Source organism: Python bivittatus, unplaced genomic scaffold (assembly GCF_059951505.1).
Source record: "Python bivittatus isolate LINGU-HERP-01145 unplaced genomic scaffold, Pbiv_v1 ctg000610_np1212, whole genome shotgun sequence".
Lineage (NCBI taxonomy): Eukaryota > Metazoa > Chordata > Lepidosauria > Squamata > Pythonidae > Python > Python bivittatus.
This window is the reverse complement of record NW_028277088.1, coordinates 51,322,246-51,343,879: the sequence shown is the minus strand read 5'-3', so window position 1 is coordinate 51,343,879 and position 21,634 is coordinate 51,322,246. Positions and strand designations below refer to the sequence as shown.

The 21,634-nt window shown below is 38.4% G+C and overlaps 1 protein-coding gene across 5 annotated transcripts in view; it reads right to left on the bottom strand.

The window, feature by feature from the left end:
• Positions 1-21,634, bottom strand: part of SUGCT (succinyl-CoA:glutarate-CoA transferase) — a 285,135-nt gene that overhangs the window by 248,055 nt on the left and 15,446 nt on the right. For all 5 annotated transcript variants that reach the window (XR_015797729.1, XM_088150004.1, XM_088150006.1 and 2 more), the window contains exons 6-7: positions 19,469-19,589; positions 3,878-3,969 (exon numbers count right to left, since the gene is read on the bottom strand). Coding sequence is in view for 4 of the 5 variants with exons in the window: in XM_088150004.1 (XP_088006130.1) it covers positions 3,878-3,969; positions 19,469-19,589 (213 nt within the window). In the remaining variant the exon portion in view is untranslated. The remainder of the gene's footprint in view (positions 1-3,877; positions 3,970-19,468; positions 19,590-21,634) is intronic.

The following is a 21,634-nucleotide window of genomic DNA, read 5'->3' as shown; positions in this document are numbered from 1 at the left end:
ATAATTAAGCGGGCAGAAGTCCACTCTTATATGCAGGCATTTTCAACTCTCTTGACAAACATTCATTCTCACAATAGGCCAGATACTATTCACTACCATTCTACCAGAATTTACGCATCTTAAAATTTCTCATTCCATTTTCCCATCCTTAGTAAACATTCTACTAAAATATACACGTTCACTTATTTGCTCCAGTTTTTTGCCATTTATCTACAACTCACAACTGTTCGTGCTATTTTCCTTATCAAATAGAATTATCTTGATCTTTGACATTCTCCTCATTGCGTCATATAATCTATCTGACATTTGCTCCTAATTCTTGGGTCTCAACCCATAACACAGCATCATCTGAGTACAAAAATACACTTCTTGCTCATCTACTGCCTATTTTACTTCATTATTCTACCAAGCATCTTTTTTATCATACTTTCCACTAGCATAATTCCACACATTTTTGCAGCACTCTGTAACATTTTTCACTCTGTTCCAAGCAGTTTCCACAACCACCTTCTAGTCACTTTCTAGTCATACTATTCCTGTAGTTGCTTTATTTTCACCCTAGCTTATTTCCCTTCTTTTCTTCCATTTCTTCCCCAACTTCCAAGCTTTGCATTACCAAAAACTGATATTCCTGAATTGAGCATACTCTCTCAAACTTTCATCATAAAAAATCAAATCTATCATGCATTTTGTATTCATTCTTCTACCAAGTGTAGGTGGAATAGATTTATCCTTTAACTGCTTATGTGAAACAAATAGACTTTTTTCTAAACACCAGTCACTATTCTAATTTATAGAATGTCTGAATGGTCCAGTCACTTGTTTGGTAATCTCAGCTCATTCCCACCCATCCATTCATGTCACCTAACTGACTACAGGTACAGTAGTCCTTGATGAACAACTGCCTCATTCAGCTACTGTTCAAACTTATAACAGTGCTGAAAATGTAGAATTACAACTTGTCCTTGAACTTCTGGCTATCGCAGCACCCCCATGGTCATGTGATCACAATTTGGGTGCTTGGCAACCAGTGTGCATTTACGACTTTTGCAGCATCCCACGGTCACATGATCGCCATTTGCAACCTTCACAACTGGCTTCCAACAAGCAAGGTCAGTGGGGAAGCTGGCAGTAAGTCACAAGTCACAGTCAGGTGACATCCTGCTTAACAACCATGGGTAATTCATTTAATGACTCCAGTGGAACTGACGTTGTAAGTCTGGAGCATTCACATGTTACTTCACTTAACAACCATGTCACTTAATGACAGAGTTACCAGTCCCAATTGTGGTCGTTACATGAGGACTACTTGTATTGTTTTCCTGTGGATCATATTTGTTCAAAACATTGCATAATTTTTCCACAAGCTCATATCTCATTATTTTTTTATTTCCATGCAACTATCACCAACCTATGAATTCCTACTTTCATGCATGCCCAAGATAACCTAGTTGCCATCAATTCATACCTTCTGACATGTGTTTTAGCCCTTTCACTCATATCTGAATCTCACCTTCACTTCCCTGTATGAATCATCAACTCCAATCTACAAGATCAAGACACCTTCATTCAAAATCTATTGCTTCCTTTTTCCTTCTCTTACTTTCATAGATACACAACATTATCTATTTTTCTTTCATTCATTAATTCATACTTTTTACAATTTACTCATCTTACATTGCAAGTTGCAACTTTCCATACGCCACAGTCATCAGCAGACTCACAGATAGTGATCTCCACCACTTATCAAGGATTTGGTCAGTAAGACTTTTTATTAGGTTACGGAAGTTATGGGTTAAGGTATAGCCTTTGTCATACCTCTGCCACAGGCAGAATTCCCTAATTATGGTAAGGAGTGTTCCAGTCCATTTTTGCACATTTTGACCAGTATGCCACAAATACAACCAGTTTTAACTCATGTATGCTTCTGCTATTCTGTTTTATGTAAACTAGAATCTCTAGTTGAGAGACTAAATTGTAAGTCAACATATTGTTGCCCACAACTTCACCTTCGAGAATGTTCTAGCTAAATGAGGACTGAAACGTTTTCATAGTGGCAGAAGATTATCAATCATTTGGAAAAAATCCCCATATTGGAAAGTTTACAATTTCAATGCATAATATACTTAGAAATTAAAAGAAATATAGTGTTGTCTTATATGTTGTTTTCACACATGGTTTTCAATAATAATTTTTTGTTAGTCTAGGTATGATGAATATGTGGTCCTTCAGTTGTTGCTGAATTACATGTTCGGGAAGCTCCAATCAGTAAGGCCAACAACGAAAGAGTTCAACATTATCTGAGAATTCTAGGTCTCCATCCTGATACTAGACAATATTTTATAATGCTTTTCTTTGCTCTTCTTAATATTTCTAATTTATAAAACACTGAATGGGTTTTAATGTTTTCTTGAAAACATAATGTTAACATTTTCTATTGTTTGGCATTCCATATCATATTGTAAACTTAAATTATCCTCAGTAATCACCTCAACAGAAAATAAGTAGCTTTAAAAAATTATTTATCAAGCTATTTATAGCCAAATCATAGAAAGAAAATAGACAAAATTAGAATGATCAGAAAATCTGGTCATGACACATAAATGCAACTTCTTACAATTATCTTTCTTTTTAAAAATAAAGATCAGCTGACGAGATTTTGAAAAACAAAACAAAATCTTATTGTCCTTATTCTGCATATGGAAAATTGAGACTGAGAGATATGGCTTACTTAAGAATGAACTCTGGGGTATAGAGAAATACAAATTTAGCTTATATAATTAGTCACAACTATACTCTGGCTTTAGGAGCTCCAAAACAGGACCTGCAGGCACTCTGGTGCTCCCAAATATTTATGCTGGTGCCTGCAGCAGCCCTTGATTCATCCCATTTTAGTAGACAATAAGTATTCACAGTAATTGAAAGAAAAGGAAGAATTCACGTCCTCATTACTTCTTGTTAAGACTACCGCAACACACTTTACAATGGGAGCTACACTTGAAGATAAGGTATATGCAATTAGCTAAAAATGCAGCACTCTACTACTAACAGGAGGAAGTAGGTTTCGTAACGGTATGCTGAAATCTCTACACTGGTTACCAATAAGCTGATGGACTCAATTCAAAGTGCTGATTTTAGCCTTAAATTCCTAAAGGGAGTAGCATCTATCTACTTGCAAGATCATCTCTTCTGGCCAGAATCAACCTATCTTGTGAGTTTGTCCTAAGATAGACTGTTTCATGTCTCCACCTCATGTGAAATAAAAGGTGAGAGATCTCAGAGGTGCACTTTTTCTGTGGATGCTCTATATTATGGAATATTTTGCCCCTAGATGTATTAGAAGTTCCCATCTTGCTTGTATCTGGCAAAGCAGCTAAGATCATCCTATTCCAATAGGCTTTTGGCGCAAATGATGACCTGGCCTGCATTTATAAGTGTATTGTTTTTACTGTCTTGTGTTCTTATTCTCTGATGATCTTATTTTTCTTCTGTTTGAAATAGGGTAGTAAATATGTGTTGTCATAAATAAATATCAAATTGGCTAACAAATATAGTTTGTTCTGTATATGTGGGCAAATACAGGAATCAAATGATTATAAGTACAAGTTGGTAATAATTCTCATGGCTGAGAAAGCATTTTTCCCTAGTATCAAAATCTTACAAATTGTTGATAATCTGAGAGCAGTGCAACATTTACAACTTCTCATATAATTGAAACATGCTAAGAAAATGTCTTACAGATTTACTGTATGTTATTTCTATTGATGTTTATTTCTTAAATTGTATTAATTCTGTTCATTACTACATGCCTTATCATATGTACCAGTGTAGTTTTCAATTTCAGCAACAGGATTTTACTGTATTTGCAGTAACATACCTCAGGCCCTGTGATATGCAAGAGCCCAGAAACAGCAGCTGCAACCGAGTCATAACCCGCTCGTTGAAATTTTGGACCAGTCTGACCATAGCCTTAAAAATGAAAGAAAACTAATTGAGATAGAATGTAAAGAATACTAGCAGCCAACTTTTCTGCAACTAAATATAATCATTATGCTATCTCAAAGTATTACAAAACCTTAGGCTATATAGATCACGTGCTTTTTCTTATTGACTAAGCAAGATGTACACTAGATCTGTACATCATTTCATCTATAAAGCATTCAGTGAATACAGCAAAATAGCAGAAGGGTGGGCCATAGGTCTGGGGTAAACAGAAGGCATCTGAAAATCATGTGAATTTCACCACTACATCCCAACAACTGCCTTTTAATTTTTTCATGGCCACTGAATGAATGCACAGACCTGTATATACACAAGATCATACAACAAAAAGTAATACAACAATTATGTCTATTTTTCTAGACAAATGTGATTGTTCTGCAACCCCACCCTGAGAAGTGAAAATACCTCTATAGCAAATCTTTTATTGATAAAGAATTGGAAGTATTGTATGTAAGTGCTATTCCTTGCTCTACAGAATGTCAAATGACTGCCCAATCAACTGAAAAAGAGGTCCAGATGTCATTATCCTTCAGCGTGTCACATGTTTCTTTGTACTGTCAATTCACTTTGTTATCAGATCTTCCATTTCATATACACACGAGACAGGGGATGAATAAGTCCTCCACCAACATTTACAGTAAGGAACCGAAATATTCCTTATATTACTAGAATTTATCTCTGAAAACACAATGCATCAACGTAAGCTCTTTTCTACAAGTTTTATCAACCTCAGTTGTATGCTTTTTTTCTCCTAAAATATTTCTCTTAGATATAAGTAACAAGCTAATCAATAGTGCAAACATACATCATTTACATGTTTAAAAATACACAAACCTAAGGATTCAGTTTGCCCACTCCCAAGTTGCTGCTTCTATTTATTTAAAAGGGGAAAACAGCAAATAACAAAGACATCATTCACAACTGAGCAGAATGTCTAGAAAGCCCAAGACATTTTTTAAGGAACCATCCTTATTCTATAAAACATCCAACAGAGTGCATATAAGAATAACCGGTGAAGATATTTCTGTATAGGGCTAGTATCATCACATATTTAATTCAGAAAACTGGAATTCCCCCATAATGACAAACTAATAAAGAACACTTTTAGTCTTGTTGTTCTGCCAAATATCATCTTTATCCATTATGAATAAGCAACATCTTTTTAAAATAAAGATTAATGGAATAAGCAAAGAAAAATGACTAATCGTTGATGATGAGAAAAACCAAATGTAAAGTACGGCATTGTAGGAAAAGAGCTGCCAAATATGCCAGGGTGAAAAACTGCCTCTATAAAATCTCTGTTACATTCAGATTTATACAAAGAGCAATAAACCCCAGTTAGGCAGAAATCTAAATGGCCTGTTGCAAAATTTATATAATCAGTTTGAATTTAGTTTGAATTTGTGCTGAGTATATTTTTAATGCCAGGCCTCACTGGAGACTTGTTCCATTCTTTGTAACATGAACTGCATCGTTCAACCAATGATCTACATATAACCAGACCATTCCTTTTTCTCATGAATTGCCCTATGCATTCCATGCAATAAACAAGAGCATTCCTTCCTTCCCCTCTCCCAACCTTGGCCTTGTGAACTTCAGCCTAGCCATCTATTGCTTTCCACTTCCCATCCCTCTTCTGAAGGGATTACCTTCCCATACCATGATGACCAATTCTGTTTCTACCTAAAGAGGCCCTGTCCTGTTCTAAAATCTTTTGGAAGGGCAAACGCAAAGGCAAGAGCCTTGCACAATCCAGAGCTTGTTTGGTAAAAAGGATAATAAATCAGTCTGAAATGGTAAAATAGCAGGAGTGAAAGTCCAAGAATTAGCAATCAAAAGAGGCAATCTATACCAGGTTGATGGCAAAAATATAATCCAAGAGATCCAGGAGTTTAAGTACGCAGTAGTTCAACAGGCAGAATCTGAGTTATTCAGTGACTGCAGAGTAGCTGAGTTAGTACTGGATGTTGTTCTTGCAATTGTCTGAAAATGTTTATGCTCCTTCTTCCACAACCAGCTCCAGCCCAAACTGTGGCTATCAAGCATTAGCCAACACAGTAGGCTGCTTGGGAACAAAAGCCTACTGTGGACTAGACCTGATACTTTACGTAAGCCTCCCTTGCAAGTGAGCACTGCTACATCTGCCAATTTTTGAGTCTAAAATTCTATGTGTTTGGGGCTCCTGGTGACTTATCAAAGCTTCAGCTTCTTGGCTGGAGTCAAATGTCAATTCTCCTGATTCAAGAAATGATCTCAGCATTACTTCTCCAGGCAAGGCTGGTTTATCAAACTCCTGAGGCTTTGCCTTATTCTCCAAGAAGGATTCCTCCAAAGGATTCATGACTCAGCACTGTTTCATTTTCTGTGGGATCTCGTAATATGCCACTGCTTTAGCCATGAATTTTGGTAAATGTGTACATCCTTGCCAACACAAAAAGAAATTAGTACTGGAAAAATTAACACATCTTAGTTGCATAATCAAGTCCTTTAAAATATTTGCATTCTACTTTTCATCATTAAAAAAACACACAAAAATGTGAGCTATTAAATTTCTACATATAATTAAAATTACATTATAATTTTAATATATATTTGGAATCATTTTGGACACCCAATATTTTGAAAAGAAAGTTTTATTCATTCATGTACTATTTAAAAAATAAACAGGAAAGATGAAGATTCTTTTATCCATTTATTCCTAGCAGAACATAGTAAATGGAGTTTACAGCAGCAGTGGTTAAGTGGGAAAAGATTTACATAGTGTTGCATTTTTCTGTTCAAAATGCATATGAAATTTTTAATGTAGAGCTCTTCATAAATAAATAAAATAGGATTCAGAAACTAGGTTTCTGAAGAAGAAAATAGGTCTCTTCACTCTCACAAAGGACACCCATTTTTGTGTTGACTTAAGTCAAATTATAGCATAACCTTTGTGAGTTTGACTGAGTTCTTTAATCAATGCTATTCGCAACTTTTGGTCAAAAATGAAAATGTATCAGTACAACTCCTGAAAGTGTAATAAAAATGGAAAGTATGACTCAGCTGCTTCTCAGGTCAGCCCTGATACACAAGCATCAGAAACTGATTCTGCTTATTATCAGAAATATCAAAGCACATTTGGTTTCTAGTAACCCTAAGAAAGAACAGCTACACTGAAATCCACTGCTGCATGTCAAGCAAGTTGGCTGTTCAGCAGCACAAGAATGTTGTTTATCTCCCTCTGCCAGGATACATGACCAGATGTACTCTTTCATTTAACACTGAAAAGGAGCAAATCAATACAAGGAACAAAAGCAGCTGAATATGAATAATTAAGTTCATTCAACTCAATTCCCATGCTGTCTTATTTGCTTGCAAGGAAAACAAACTGCACATTGTTTATTTAAAGTGAAATGCCCTATAATTCTTCAAGGTGGCTAATTTTTTTGCATCTTTCCGTTCAAATACATTATTCCATTATAACTTCACCACAGGCTGAAAAGCGTCATATTATCTATCTTACTAAGCCCATAGATATATAATATGGACATTTAATTCCCCAAGGCAGATACCTGCAGTTCTGGGAAATCTCTTTAAATAAATAAAAATATTCAATAAATTGAAAATTAGGTGGTTTCCCACAATATAACCTAATAATTCTGCTACCGGAGGAAGACAAAGTCTAACCATGCAGGGTACAAGCCTGTATTAAGGACTACCCTGTGGTGATAAGGATGGCGAAATGAACTTATTTCTCTGCCTTATTACATCCATAGATAGCAACCTGGTGACCCTGTTTTGAGTGACTCAGTCCCTTCTTGATAAGGAGGGATTAGAAGAACCCTTGCGGGGCTGCTATAAGGATTATGCAAAGCATCTGTTGGATAATAGTTGCTTGGATCTGCTCAGACCTTGAATCTAGCTCTGCTGATCCTGTGGAAGTGAATGGGGCTGGGTTTTGTCTGCTTATCTGGACTGAGTTTGATCTGATTACTCCCAAGGAAGTGGACAGGATGCTTGAGTTGTTGAGTTGCTGCCATCTCCATATTAGAGCTCTGCCTCCCCCCACCCCACCCCACCCAAGCTGGTCAAGGCCTCCCAGAGGAGACATGTAGCTGGATCAAGAGAGTGGTAAAAGCTTCTCTGTGGGAGGGGACAGTTCCACCTGCCTAGAAGGAGGTAATGGTGTATCCCCTCCGCAAGAGGTCATCACCTCTTTTGGGGAAGGTTTTGGGGAAGGCCTACAGCTTCAAAGGGCTCTGGAGGAATTAGATTACAGTCAGGTTTCAGGCTGGGATATAACACTGAGATAGCATTGATTGTGCTTTTGGATGACCTCTGATAGGCCCAGGATGGGGGTAGTGTACCCATTCTGACCCTCCTTGATCTCTCAGCAATTTTCAATAGTAGCAATTGTGGTATCCTTCTGAGTCAGCTGAGAGGCCAACAGAGGTGAATATGTATAGCTCAGGGTTGAACGGTGGAGTCCTTGGGGTTCTCTGAGCTTGGTTCTTTTCTTGCAAACATTTCATTACCCGGCTAGGTAACATCTTCAGCGCTAAAATGGGATGGGGTTTGCTCTCTATTTATGTGCTGTGGCCTGCCTTGCCAGTGCTGGTAAGGTTGGGGGTTTTGTTTTGCTCCTCTGGTAGTTCTTTGGTTAGCATATGTTTACTGCTTGATTGTGTGCCTGGTGGTAACCTTTGCTTATCTGGGTGGTGATTGCTGGTGATGACTGCTGTTAATTGATTGCTGGTGAGGCGATCTTCTGGTCTTTTGTCTCTTTTGAATAGTATGTAGATGCTGTTTATCTCTATGTGTCTGTTAATTGCTGCCTTATCTGAATACCAGGGTTCCAAGAATTCTCTTCCATATTTGGATTTAGCTTGGTCTAAAATGCTGACAGTTTCTCAGTTAAAACTATGGTTGAGTCTGTCCATGTATTGTGAGATTCTGATGTATGGTAGTGTGATCCTTTTCATAGCTTGTGTAGGTTGTGTTGTAGTAGGTTGAGTGGTCAGGCACTTTTTGATAAAATTACGTGGAAATCCATTTTGTTGGAAGATGTTGTATAGGTGGTCTTTTTCCTTTTTCTGCTGTTCTGGGTTGCTGCAATGCGTTTGTGCTCGCTTGAATAATGTTCTTACACAGCTCCTCTTTTGGGAGGTTGGGTTGTTACTTCAGTAATGGAGTACTTGATTGGTGTGGGTTGTCTTCTGATGAACTTGGGTTTCTAATTTCCTGTTCTTTCCTCTGCTGATGAGGATATCCAGGAAGGGTAGCATGTTGTTGTTTTCTTCCTCTCTGGTGAATTTTATTCCTTTGAAGATGCTGTTAATGGTTTCATGTGTCTTCTCTAGTTATTTCTTTTTTATTATAACAAATGTGTCATCTACATACCGGATCCATACTTTAAGTTGTATGTGGGGAAGTGCTATAGCTTCTAGGCATTGCATTACAATCTCTGCTATGAGTCCTGACAGTGGTGATCCCATGGGTGTGCCTCTGATTTGTTGGTATAGTCAGAAGACATGATGAAAATTCCTTAATCTCACAACACATGGACAGACTCAACCATAGTTTTAACTGGGAAACTGTCAGCATTTTAGACCAAGCTAAATCCAAATATGCAAGAGAATTCTTGGAAGCCTGGTACTCAGACAAGGCAGCAATTAACAGACACATAGAGATAAACAGCAACTATATTCTATTCAAAAGAGACAAAAGACCAGAAGATCACCTCACCAGCAATCAATCACCAGCAATCATCACCCAGATAAGCAAAGGTTACCACCAGGTACACAATCAAGCAGTAAACATATGCTAACCAAAGAACTACCAGAGGAGCAAAACAAAACCCCCACCCCTACCAGCACTGGCAAGGCAGGCCACAGCACATAGAGACCAAACCCCATCCCATTTTAGCACTGAAGATGTTACCTAGCCGGGTAATGAAATGTTTGCAAGAAAAGAACCAAGCTCAGAGAACCCCAAGGACTCCTCAGCTGAGAGGGCTAGAAATGGGAGGCACTGTTTTTCTATGGTTCTCCTTCTTCCTCCAAGGCTGGTTTCAGTCAGTGTTGGTAGGGGGAGATCCCTCTTTTGTGAGGTGCTGCAGGGATCAACTCTCTCCCCACTTTTGGATTAAAAACTCTTAATACAAAACTCTTGAAGAGCTTCTGGTTGTTTACTCCTGCTCTGAGAGTGACTGGGGGCGGGGGGATATCAGTGGCAGGCGTTTACACCAAGTCTGCAAGCTATAACTTAAACTCTTAGGTGCAGTGTGTCCCCCAGCTACAAGGGTTAAGAGCTATCACATATATGCTAGTTAGTCAATTCTAGTTACTTACTTTCTTTTCTTAGAAAACTGATATGAATAACTCTATATGTACAGTATATCTTTCACCTTTTTGCAAAACTAAGAGACTTGTTTGCTTAAAGCCAGTTTGTTTCTGTAAAGGCCTTTAGATTTAATCTTTTGGGACTGCAATTTATCTTGTTCCCCTATTTCTGCTAGCATTATGAGCTTGGAATTATAAAACATCTAAAGTTATACTCTTGCACTGGTCCTCATCATGTGATACCACAAAACCTCTCGAGCTTCCTCAATTCTGTAAAATCTGAACAGATGTTATCTCCATTTTTTATTCAGAATACTGGATCACTGGGAATATTATCAGCTGTTGTTCATACAAAGGTTGTTCCTTTTACTAGGCAGACCCATTTTCTTTGTTCAGTCTGTAATTAAACCAGATCATATCAGGCATCAATAAAAGTTCATTTCTCAGTGACCATCTGTGTTTTTCTTAAACTGAACATAATAAACTTAAACCAGATTACAGTAATACTACTTCTAAATTTACCCTCATCATTTCCTGAGCCAACTTGTGAGCAAAAACAGACAGATAGAGCATTGAAATCATTCACAAAACAGCAAGAATGTTACACTGGATCTAGGCAATTGAGCATCAGAGCAATCGCCAGTGAAAAGACCTATGTGGATTGAATCTGATTTGCCTAGAAAAAGAATCCAAGTTTAGTAATCAAATTTTCTCTGGGGAATTCATTTTTGGTTCACCATGCATGAATTATTTTCACATACATGTCTTCGCATTCTGAAATGCCACTTACCATGTAGTTGTCAACAATTAACACCTTAACCCTACTGGAATAAATAAAAAAGTATTGCTCTTCAGCATTTCACCTAACCTAAACTAAGTAATGCACAATATTTTGGGGGCTGTACAGTATCTTTGGAGTGTTTCAAAGGTTTAGTCAATGACGCAAAACAAGCTGGACCATGTCACATACATGGGCAAGGCCAGAATTTTCTGTTTTTCATTGCGATTCAATGGGATCTGGGAGATGGGATTCTCAGTTTTTTAAAATTATGTTTAGCAAACATCTCTTAAGATGGCAATTGCAAGATGCTTCTGTACTGTTGCCAAGGAAATTGCATGGATGTGTCCATGTCCATGTAGTCACTAGGAGATGAGCTCAATTCAAAGGCACCTTTGCCTTTTTCTTAAATTGTCTTTCTCTACAATTTTTATCTGTTTCCCATTCAAAACTGCAAGAAGGACACAACGATTTTTAAACATTATGACTGAGGTGGATGCCGGAGTTGCAAAAAAGGGATTTGGGGAACACCTCCTGATGTGGAACCTCAAATTGGCTTCCTAGATTTATAGTCAATGCCACTGCAATGGTCCCCATCCTTTTCCCAGATGTTATAAAGCAGAAATGGGTTGTAGAAGTGAATGTGAACAGTATAAACCAGGATTTGAAAAGAATCATCTCTCATTTTTTCTTAATTTTTTGTCCTTAATTTTAAAGCGGAGAAAGGCTTAAAAAAAAAATTAAATACCCTCTGAGAGTCTCCGGGTGGTGATGATTAGCAATGATGCCAACAAAGGTGGGGGGGGGGACAGAGCCAAAATATTTGCCCTCTGTTTGCATCATTTAAAAGGGGCAGTATGTTTTAAAAGGCAAAACACAAGCATGTTCTCTGTTTTTTAATTTACAGGGGTTTTGTATGCTGCTCCAATCCAGCAGGAGTAGTGGACCCCTAACACATTGATTTCATGTTATATTTTATATTTTTAAATTCCTGAAATTCCATTACTGGAAATTAGTGATTTGCCATTAAACGTCAGCAAAGCATTTTTCGAGCATTTCGTGGCACTACAGAAGACTGGCAAGAAGACAGAAGTGTGGTCCATTTTTTCTCTTTCCACATATAAAACATATCTATGTCAAAAGGGTTACTTAACCAGCTAAGGCAATTTGTGTGCAATTATTCTTACTTAGATTAACTATCTATTATTATTATTATTATTATTAATACTTACTGTGGAATATGCATCATTATATTGTAAATCACTCCCACCTTTGAGCCTTTTCTCTGTATTCCTACTTGTATCAATGAAGATAAAGAGGACACATAGTTCCCTAATCTAGCACCTGCCAGGGAGAAAGAGGGCAAGTGGCTCCATACTAGAAATGTTTCCCATAAAATTTCTTAGCACATAGTCAACAGTCTGACTTCCCTACTTATGGACAAGATATAGCATCAGATCACTCTAGGTGTTGACTGTTAGAGTTGATGTCTTATTTAAAAAATCTCTGGCAGAGGGTCAACTATCTGAAATTGTGACCCAGTCACTGATAAGATGTGCTACCAAGCCATCTGCAAGTGTTATTGTTTATACTCTCTTTCCCTTAAGAAAAAAGTATTAAAAGGTAGCAAAATCTCCCAGGCACTACAGCGTACACCTAAAGAAAAAGAAAAGGTGCTGCACAAATGGCCCCTCCAGGGGGTCCATCCACTGCCATTTCTTTCAGGTTCTGGGCAAACTTAAAGGATATGGGCTGGTATAACTTTTCTTTTTCCCTGTAATTTTCTTAGTATTTATTCAATACAATATTTTCTTTCCTTTCTTTCTTTCTTTCTTTCTTTCTTTCTTTCTTTCTTTCTTTCTTTCTTTCTTTCTTTCTTTCTTTCTTTCTTTCGCATTTCACTCTGGTTTGAGTCTCTTGTCTCTGAATCCTAAGAAACCTATTGGTTCCCAGCTGACCACTGGTGGCTAGACAGAGGGCTGAAAAAATGGGGCTGGGGTTGTATGCAGCCCCAGGTTGTCTAGCTCTATTCTGGTGCAATGAGATATCTTACATTTCCATCTCCATTCCTTCATTTATCAATTATGTGCCCAAGTCACAAATACCTGCCTAGCTCTTTCATCATGACATTTTAAACTATCCCTGTTAACTTGTATTTCTCTTACTTCAAGGTCTCATTTTGTCTTGGAACTGAATCCTCTCCCCTGTTCTTTCTTTCTTTCCCATTCCATTTCCTTTTCACCATTTAGCCTGAAATCCTCATTTTATTACAGTAAACTATTAGCTCTCATGGGCATTCAACTAATACAGACACTCAAAAAGAAATCCTTGTTTCAGCTTCCTTTGCATACATGTATCTATTGTTCTGTAATAAAGAATTCCTAACCTCACCAATACAGCCTGTTAGAGCTGAATTGAATTAATCTCAGAATAGCTCCCTCTTCTGACAGGTTGGACACTCCTGAAAAGTGTTTTGGGGAGCTCTGGACTCCAAAGAGAGAACTTTTAGTATGAAAATCTAGGCAGGCTCAGCATAAATCCACAATAAGCACAACCTGTTGCATCCTTCCCCTTCCACTATAGTCCTTTGATCATTCATTGTTGGCTGCAGCTCTCTGAACCTTGGACACTAGCATTCTCACACAATACAGTAGCTAGTGCAACATCCCCAAAAGAAAACTGTACAAATAAAATTTCTGAAAAGAGACTAACATATCTGCTATTCCATGCATTATGGAAGTAAAATATGCTACCTGATAGAAGGCCAACATATAGAAAGAATCAGAGTATTTCAACTCTATAAAGAAAAGGATTGAAAAATACAGAACCAATAAACGTAACTGAATGATACGGAAAATTTCCATGGACTTCAAAAGCAGCTAGAAATTGCCAAGCAGGCCCCACAGAACTGCTGAGGCATCACTTTTCTGTGATTTTTCTTCCAAGAAACAGATTATTCTTTTTTTCCACAAAGTGTTAACACAGTACCATCTTCTGTACTTTGATCCTACAAGGCCTACCATATTATCCATTGAAGCAAAAAAAAAAAGCATATGCTAATTTTTTAAATATTTTCTTTAATATATTTGAATATCTTACTCCTAAACAATTCAATTTCCATGTAGATCAAGCTGTAATAGTTTAATCGAGAGGTAACCAAGGCATGAGTGATGATGGGCCTTATAAGATAGCTTTGTATCTTTTAAAAATGAGGTTTTGGAATTATTTAGTTAGGCCACCTCTATCCAGGAAAAAGCATACTTGGTAAACCAGCCAAGTTGGTAATAGGTACCCATGGTCACTGTCTCAGTTTATTGGTCTATATCTACCCTATCACAATGTCCAAACACTAGTTGGAATATGCACAGCCTCTCCTGATTAACATATAATTAAACAGACAGGTGGTATCAGAATATTGGTGACTCCTTGCAAAACTTCATATAGATATAAAATTTCATTTGAGACTAAATTGTGTTTTGTGGTACCCATAGAATAGCTAGCAGGATGCAGGACATAATCACCCACTATTACTCTCTAAGACCATCTTAGCAAGTTGGAGTGGGACCACTGTAAATCAGAGCTCCCAATCCCCAGTTCAAAGAGACAGTCCATAGGAAAACTGCACTCAAAAATACTAAAGTCACTGAGAGAGCAAGCAGGATCAACACAATCATACTCCCTCCCTCTCTCTCCTCCATGAAGCCATCCATCAGAGTGATCACAGCTAATCCTATCCCAAAACTACATCTGAATCCAGACTGAAAATAGCTGAGATAATCACTATCTCCAAGACCATGACTTTCTAGAGCACCTTGCCCAGAAAATCTTATTTGCTACTGGACAGTAGTTGACACAATCCTCTGATTTTAGGCAAGCACTCTTCAAGGAGGCAATACTCTATTCCACAACATTAACATGTGCTAACCATTCCCTTGGTCCACCCAAATCAACTCTTTGCAGTAGCCTGAAAACTCTGGGTAGCTACAAGTCTTGTCCATGTCCTTCAAAAATGGAAAGCAACTCCACACAGTTAGATCAAAGGTCACCAGACACTTCAGTATGTATTATATCCAAAGCATCATTAAACTGATATTATCCTCAGGTATCTCACCATTTTTTTACAGAAAGTTTTTGAGGGCTGTACCATTGGATCTCCTTTGGCAGAAGACAGTGTACTCTTAACCATCCTACAAAGCTCCATGGAACCTTTCCACTAGAGGCCACAAAATAAGTCTTCTCCTTTTCAATACAGTAAACAACATTGTACACTAACATATGTTTGGTTAACTTCATGGTGAAATCTGTATCACTTGGGCCCTAGCTGTCCCCTAACATGTTTTATTATGCAAAATTCCCTATTAAAACTGGAGAAAAGCTGAGGCTGTACAGTGCAAAATATTGTACTTCTGCTTTCCCATTCCATAAATCAATAAGGGCCTTGACAAGATCCCAAATCCCACAATTTGAGATAGATCTATGACAGTCCTGCAGGCTGTGGAATCCCAGACTGGGCTTTCTAGAACAGTCTCAGCATAAATATTGACATCTTCTAGGATCACCACACTGGAGTTTTCCAATATCACACTAGAGACCATTTGAGGTAGCCCAGGCAGGGCAGCAGTGTGGGTGATACACAATCTGCCTTATTGTGCTAATGCCAGATAAAGCTCTTCCAAGAGTGTTCCCAGTCTGGAGAAATGTATTGGTAAATGCATTGGTGAAGTATTCTTATGCACCATAACAATCTACCCATGGGAGTTCAAAAAAGCAATTATGTGAACTAAATACAAGCAGGAAAATATCACCATATCAATATTTGATAGCAAAATAGAAGATAAGAGAGAGAGTGTGCTACACAAGTACCGAACAAATAATAAAAGCAATGAAACTATCAGGCAAACAACATGAAAAGTTAGGCCTTATCAACCATATCACAGATCATTTCTTACAGCAGAAGAGCCAGTGGTCCCTTGCCAACCCAAGTATAAAATACTGGAATAAAAATTGCTCTGGAACTCAGAAGATTTTCTATGAATTAAGTCTCTAAAAGGCATGGGAGGACAAAATAGGAAATGGTGGAAAGCAACTGCTAAACAGGGACTGTCTTAATTCTCTTAAATAACTGTGCCAACAAATCTCAATAATGAAAAGAAATGCTAATATTCCATTCCATTTGCAAACGAATGGTAAGAATCAAGGCATAAAACTCTAAAAGAACTTCCCTGTGTTCCTCTGAAAGAGGAATGTGCATTTTCCTAAATTAGAAATAAGTATTTTTCCCAATAAGATGCTATACTATGAAATCCTTGGTGTTCTCTGAGTCTGGTTGTTTGCTTGCAGACGTTTCATTACCAAATTAGGTTACAACATCAGTGCTAGTGAATGTGGGGTTTGCTCCCTGTTCAGTGTTGGTGGGGTTGTGGTTTTCTCCTTGATAAGGGATTAGGGGATTGTTTTCTCCTTGATTGTTTGCCTGGTGTTAATCCCTGCTTATCTTCTGGGAAGCTGTAACCATCTTAGACCAAGCTAAATTCAAAAACTCTAGGGAATTTCTGGAAGCTTGGCATTCAGACAAATCAGTGATCAATAGACACATAGAGATAAACCACATTTACCCACCAGTCAAAAGAAACAATAAAAAAAGCCAAGAAGGAAACAAAAAGAACAGAACACATCTTTTCCAGCAGCCAACACCCAGATAAGCAGGGTTCAACCCTGAGCTACGTTCAATGCTGAGCTACATATTTTCACCCTGCACTACATATATTCTCAGTTCAACCCTGAGCTACATATATTCTCACCGTGAACTACATATATTCTTTTCTATTGGAATATGTTATACATTATCCAAAAGGATACCTTCTTTGGACATGTAAACAGGCTGCAGATAAATGTGTGGCAATGTGATTTATTATATGTGGGCATGTGTGTTGAATTTTTTCATATTGTAAAATTGCTCAAATCTTCTTGCACTTATGCAATGAATCCTGTTTTCAAATAGAAAAATCCTTCAGGCTGGCATAAGGTCCTGGAATAACCACAATCTTTAATACTTCTAAGCGGCAGCTAGGCTAGACTTTTTGGTACCCAATTTTTTTTCCCAATGTGAACATCCCACAGTTGCACAGACTGCTCAAGACAAGTAATCTTCATAGCTGAAACAATAAATACATGTACTGTATATACAGAGGGAAAAGCAGCCAGACCACAATATATGTGTTAGAGATGATACATTTGTGTTAAGACAAAAAAGCAGACACATTTTCATATACAGATGAGTTATTTTAGCTGGCAACAAGCTTTATAAAGCACCAAAGCAGGCCACATGAAAAACAAGGGAATGAAACACAAAACACATAGGAATCCAAGTTAGTGGGGGCAAGTAAAAACAGTGAGCAATATCTTGGCTTTGTTCAGTCACCACAGGGCTCTGATGTCATGATGTTATCTGGAGATCAACAAAGTTTAGGTCCTTAAGGGGCCATTGAGCCCAAAAACTATAGGAGCAACAAGCAGTAAAACTTACAGATCAGTTAAATTTTAGCTCCTTGTGGATTCCCCAGGATCACTGGAAATGCAGAGATTCACAAACTAAGCTTACCCAAATACTTAAGCATCTGGGCCAAAGGGGGAAAATGGTAATCAAAATTGTTCATGAATTAGTATATTTGCAGTTTAAAATGATTTCTCTTTCTTTATAAACAAGTAAATTCTTTTGCAACATGTGCTTTATTTCTTTGGAATTTTGAGAATTCCTTCTACAAACAAGAGAATAATCATTAACATGAAAAATGTTAAGCAGGACAACGATTCAAGTCCAAGTCATACAAAGTGAAGCACTGTAGGCCTCACATGGAGCCCATTAGTCACCCCAATAATGCCTTAGCAAGAATGCTGTCAGGTCGCAAGCCAAACTGAGGCTGTAAGACTCTCCTGAGTCACTTGTGTGACAGATCTGGTTTGTATGAACAAGGATTCTCTCATTATAGCATCAGTCCTACAGACTGAAAGAGTAAGGTGTAGTAAGTGTGTCCAGGTAGTCCTCGACTTATGACAACAATTGGGACTAGAATATGTCGCTGATGCGGTCATAAAGCGCAACGGGAAGAGGCAGGAGTCCCAGATAAGGAACATGAGGGTGCTGCAGGGGGTGGGGAAGGCCTGGGAGGGCCAGCACAGGCCACCCATGAGTTGGGGAATGAGGGTGCTGCATTGCAGCGTGAGCTCAGGAAGGCCAGGTAAAAAATACACTGTGTCTCAGGGATTCCTGGCGCACTGCAGCTCTGGGGCTTTTTACCTTTTGCTGGAGCTGGGCTTTGGCTGGGGCTAGCCAGTCCGGCCCAGCAGTGTGGCACAAAGGAGTTTCCTGGTATGCGACGGCTCTGGGGCTTTTTGCAGCCCCAAAGCTGTGGCACACCAGGAAGCCCCTTTAGGCCACATGAAGCCCAGCCTCAGCCTGGCCCAGCAGTGAGGTGCAAAGCCACCGCGCCCTGGGAAGCCCCAACAGCATGGTGCAAAGCCACCACGCCCTGGGAAACCCTGGCCACTCCAGCCCAGTCCCAGCAGCAGTTGCCCTCACCACCCTGTACTCCAAGGCCCCTGCCACCCTGCACTCTGCCACCTCACTGACCTTTGCCATCTTCCTGCTCCTGCTGCTGACGAGGCGTGCCCGCCCTAGCCCTTTGCAAGGCAGCTGCTGGCCATGGGAGGCCACCTTCCCCAGGTCTTGCAAGGAAACCACCATGTGCAACCTTGGAAAGAAAGCCTCACGAACCAGCAGCTGCCTCACGAAGGCCAGGCAGGGCATGCTTGATCAGCAGCAGGAGGAAGAATACAGCAAAGGTCAGCTAGGGCGGCAGGGGCTGCAGAGTGCAGGGGTCCAAAAGGGCATAGATGAGGGGAGACAAGTAGGTGGGGGGAGTTGAAGCAACCCTGCAGTTGTAAGTGCAGGCGGGTTGCCAAGCACTCGAATTTTGACCACATGACCACTGAGGGTGCTGCAATAGCCATAACTTTGGAGACTGGTCATAAGTCCCTTTGTTCAGCGCCATCATAACTTTGAATGGTTGCTGAATGAATGGTCGTAAGTTGAGGACTACCTGTACCAGATAGTCTTTAAGGCTTGCATGAGGCAGGATGCTAAATATTTAAAACCAGTATTATAACAATATGATTAGGCTTTAAACCTTGGCCTAAAATCATGGTTTAAAACTCATCTGTATTTCCCCACCCTTCCTTGCATTTGACATTCTGGCAGTGGCAATATCATCTGAGTTTTCACAAGAAGAATGAAAAATGAAAAAAGCATATGAAATACCAAAGAAAATGAAGTAAATGACAGAATACTGTACCACTGAAGTTAAAATACCTGTTATTGAGCAGTAAACAATGTGAGGTGCAACTTTGTTAATGTCATCATAACCCAGGCCCATTCCAGCCAGTTTTCCAGGGACATAGTTTTCCACAAGGACATCACAGACAGCTGCGAGCTGAAATTTAAAGTGGAGATGAGTCAGGCTCTTAATGAATTTCCAAAAGTTCAACAACAACAACACCCCATAAATGTAATTTAAAATCTCAGTAAATGAGACAGTTTTGGCATTGCTGTGGTCTATAGGTATAAAACAATTGTGCCTTGCTTAATTAAAAATTATGTTCCATAGAGTTCAATTTTATAGCAGATATGGTAAGTGCTTTAGAGAAGGATTCTCTGGTAAAGTCTTCAATTGGTCAATTATTCATTACTCACAGTGAAGTGACAGCAGTAGCCAGTTTTCAGCAGTAGAAAATAGATCTGGATAAACCACAGAGTGATTTAGGTAGATGAGAAAGTATCTGAATTTCAACACTAGCAAAAATGAAAAATCTCTCTTTGAGAATTGATTTTTATTTATTATTTATTCTACAAGATTTCTTCCACTTCTTTGTCAAAAATATTCCCAAAGGATCTTTCATACATTTGATTTTAAAACATAATCCCTGCCCACAATCTAAAACATAACCAAGTAAGAAAAGAAAAAGAAAAAAGATGACAAAGATAACATAAGGAGGGGAGGGGAGGGGAGGGGAGGGGAGGGGAGGGGAGGGGAGGGGAGGGGAGGGGAGACAAGAGAAAGAAATAAAACACAGCAACCAATTCTTAAAATATCCGTTCTGAAACTGAAACTCAGGAACAGGAAGAGTCTAACAAATGTGTCTTTTTTGCTCATTCAAAATATTCCTTTGCTTTTTCATAATCACATTTATGATTACTGAAGCACTACATATAGAACTTCTAGTCCATAGATCAAAGAGTATGAAGCAGCTGATCAGAGTTAAGAACATTTTGCTAATTCCATGAAGCCTGAAAATAGCCTCCATTGATATCAGTGGAGGCCGCAAGGTATCTTCAAGAACAGTTTGCTAATGGGAAAGGGAAGAGAGCTAACCTTTTATTCCACAATGTTGCAGAAAAATATCACGTGTATGCGCACACACACATACCAGCTAAAATCACTCTATTAACATACACTGAATCTGTTTCAAAGTATTATTTTTGTGTTCATGTGGGAGATTAGGGGAAAGGGGAGGAATGAATAATGTGTGTTGTGCAGCAATGGGAAAATGTGTTGAGGATTGCTTCTCAAAATGAGGACGTTCTGCTCACTACTGGTTGTGACCACATTCACCAAAGACTTAATACCCCAATATTCTTTCTCCAAGCCAATCAGTTATTGGGCCAAAAAAATATCTGCTCTTCTTTTCAGTTTCAACTTTAGTTGTGGTTTTCTATCCAGCCAGTAACAAAGAAGCGTTTTTGTTTGCTGCAAAAACAAATATTTTCTTTCCCCAAAAAGGACAATGTTGGAGGAGATGCTTAAAGAATGTAATGGACAGAAATGTTCAGTGATTTCAAAAAGTATCCTAGATTATCCTCATTCCACTTTTTAAAAAATCTACTATACCTACAATGGCTAATTTTTTTCCTGGTATACTTAAGGATGGAAAAGAAAACCTATATAGACATTATTGTGAACTTTGGAGTTGTTGGCTAATCATCCAGGATGTACTAAAGGCATATTTTTGTTTTTCCCTCAATGTCTGAATAGCAGCATGAGAGCTTCACAAAGTTTTGGACAGGCATAATCTACTTAGTGATCAACTGCTTTCCATAACTAGCTTTCCACTGCTGAGTTAGACCTTTATATAGCAATGAGCTAAAAAGTACTTTATTTTTTCTTTATTATATCCAGACAAAATCCATGATGTCTTAATTTCCTCATTAGGCACAAAACTGTTTGTTTTACAAATACCTTCTTCTTCATTTTTACATTAGCTTATTGTGGTCATTTAGACTAACACAGAATGTTCAAAAATAAGACCTAAAACAAGAACACATTCTTCCAGTAATATGTGTTATATGCACATTTCTTGATATTCAAGCTATACCTTTTGCTAATTTTGAGTTACCTATCATTTACCAAAGCAACTTAGAGAACTGACTAATTTAATTAATTGCTATCTTGTAACACAGGCAATGGTACAAAAATTGGCC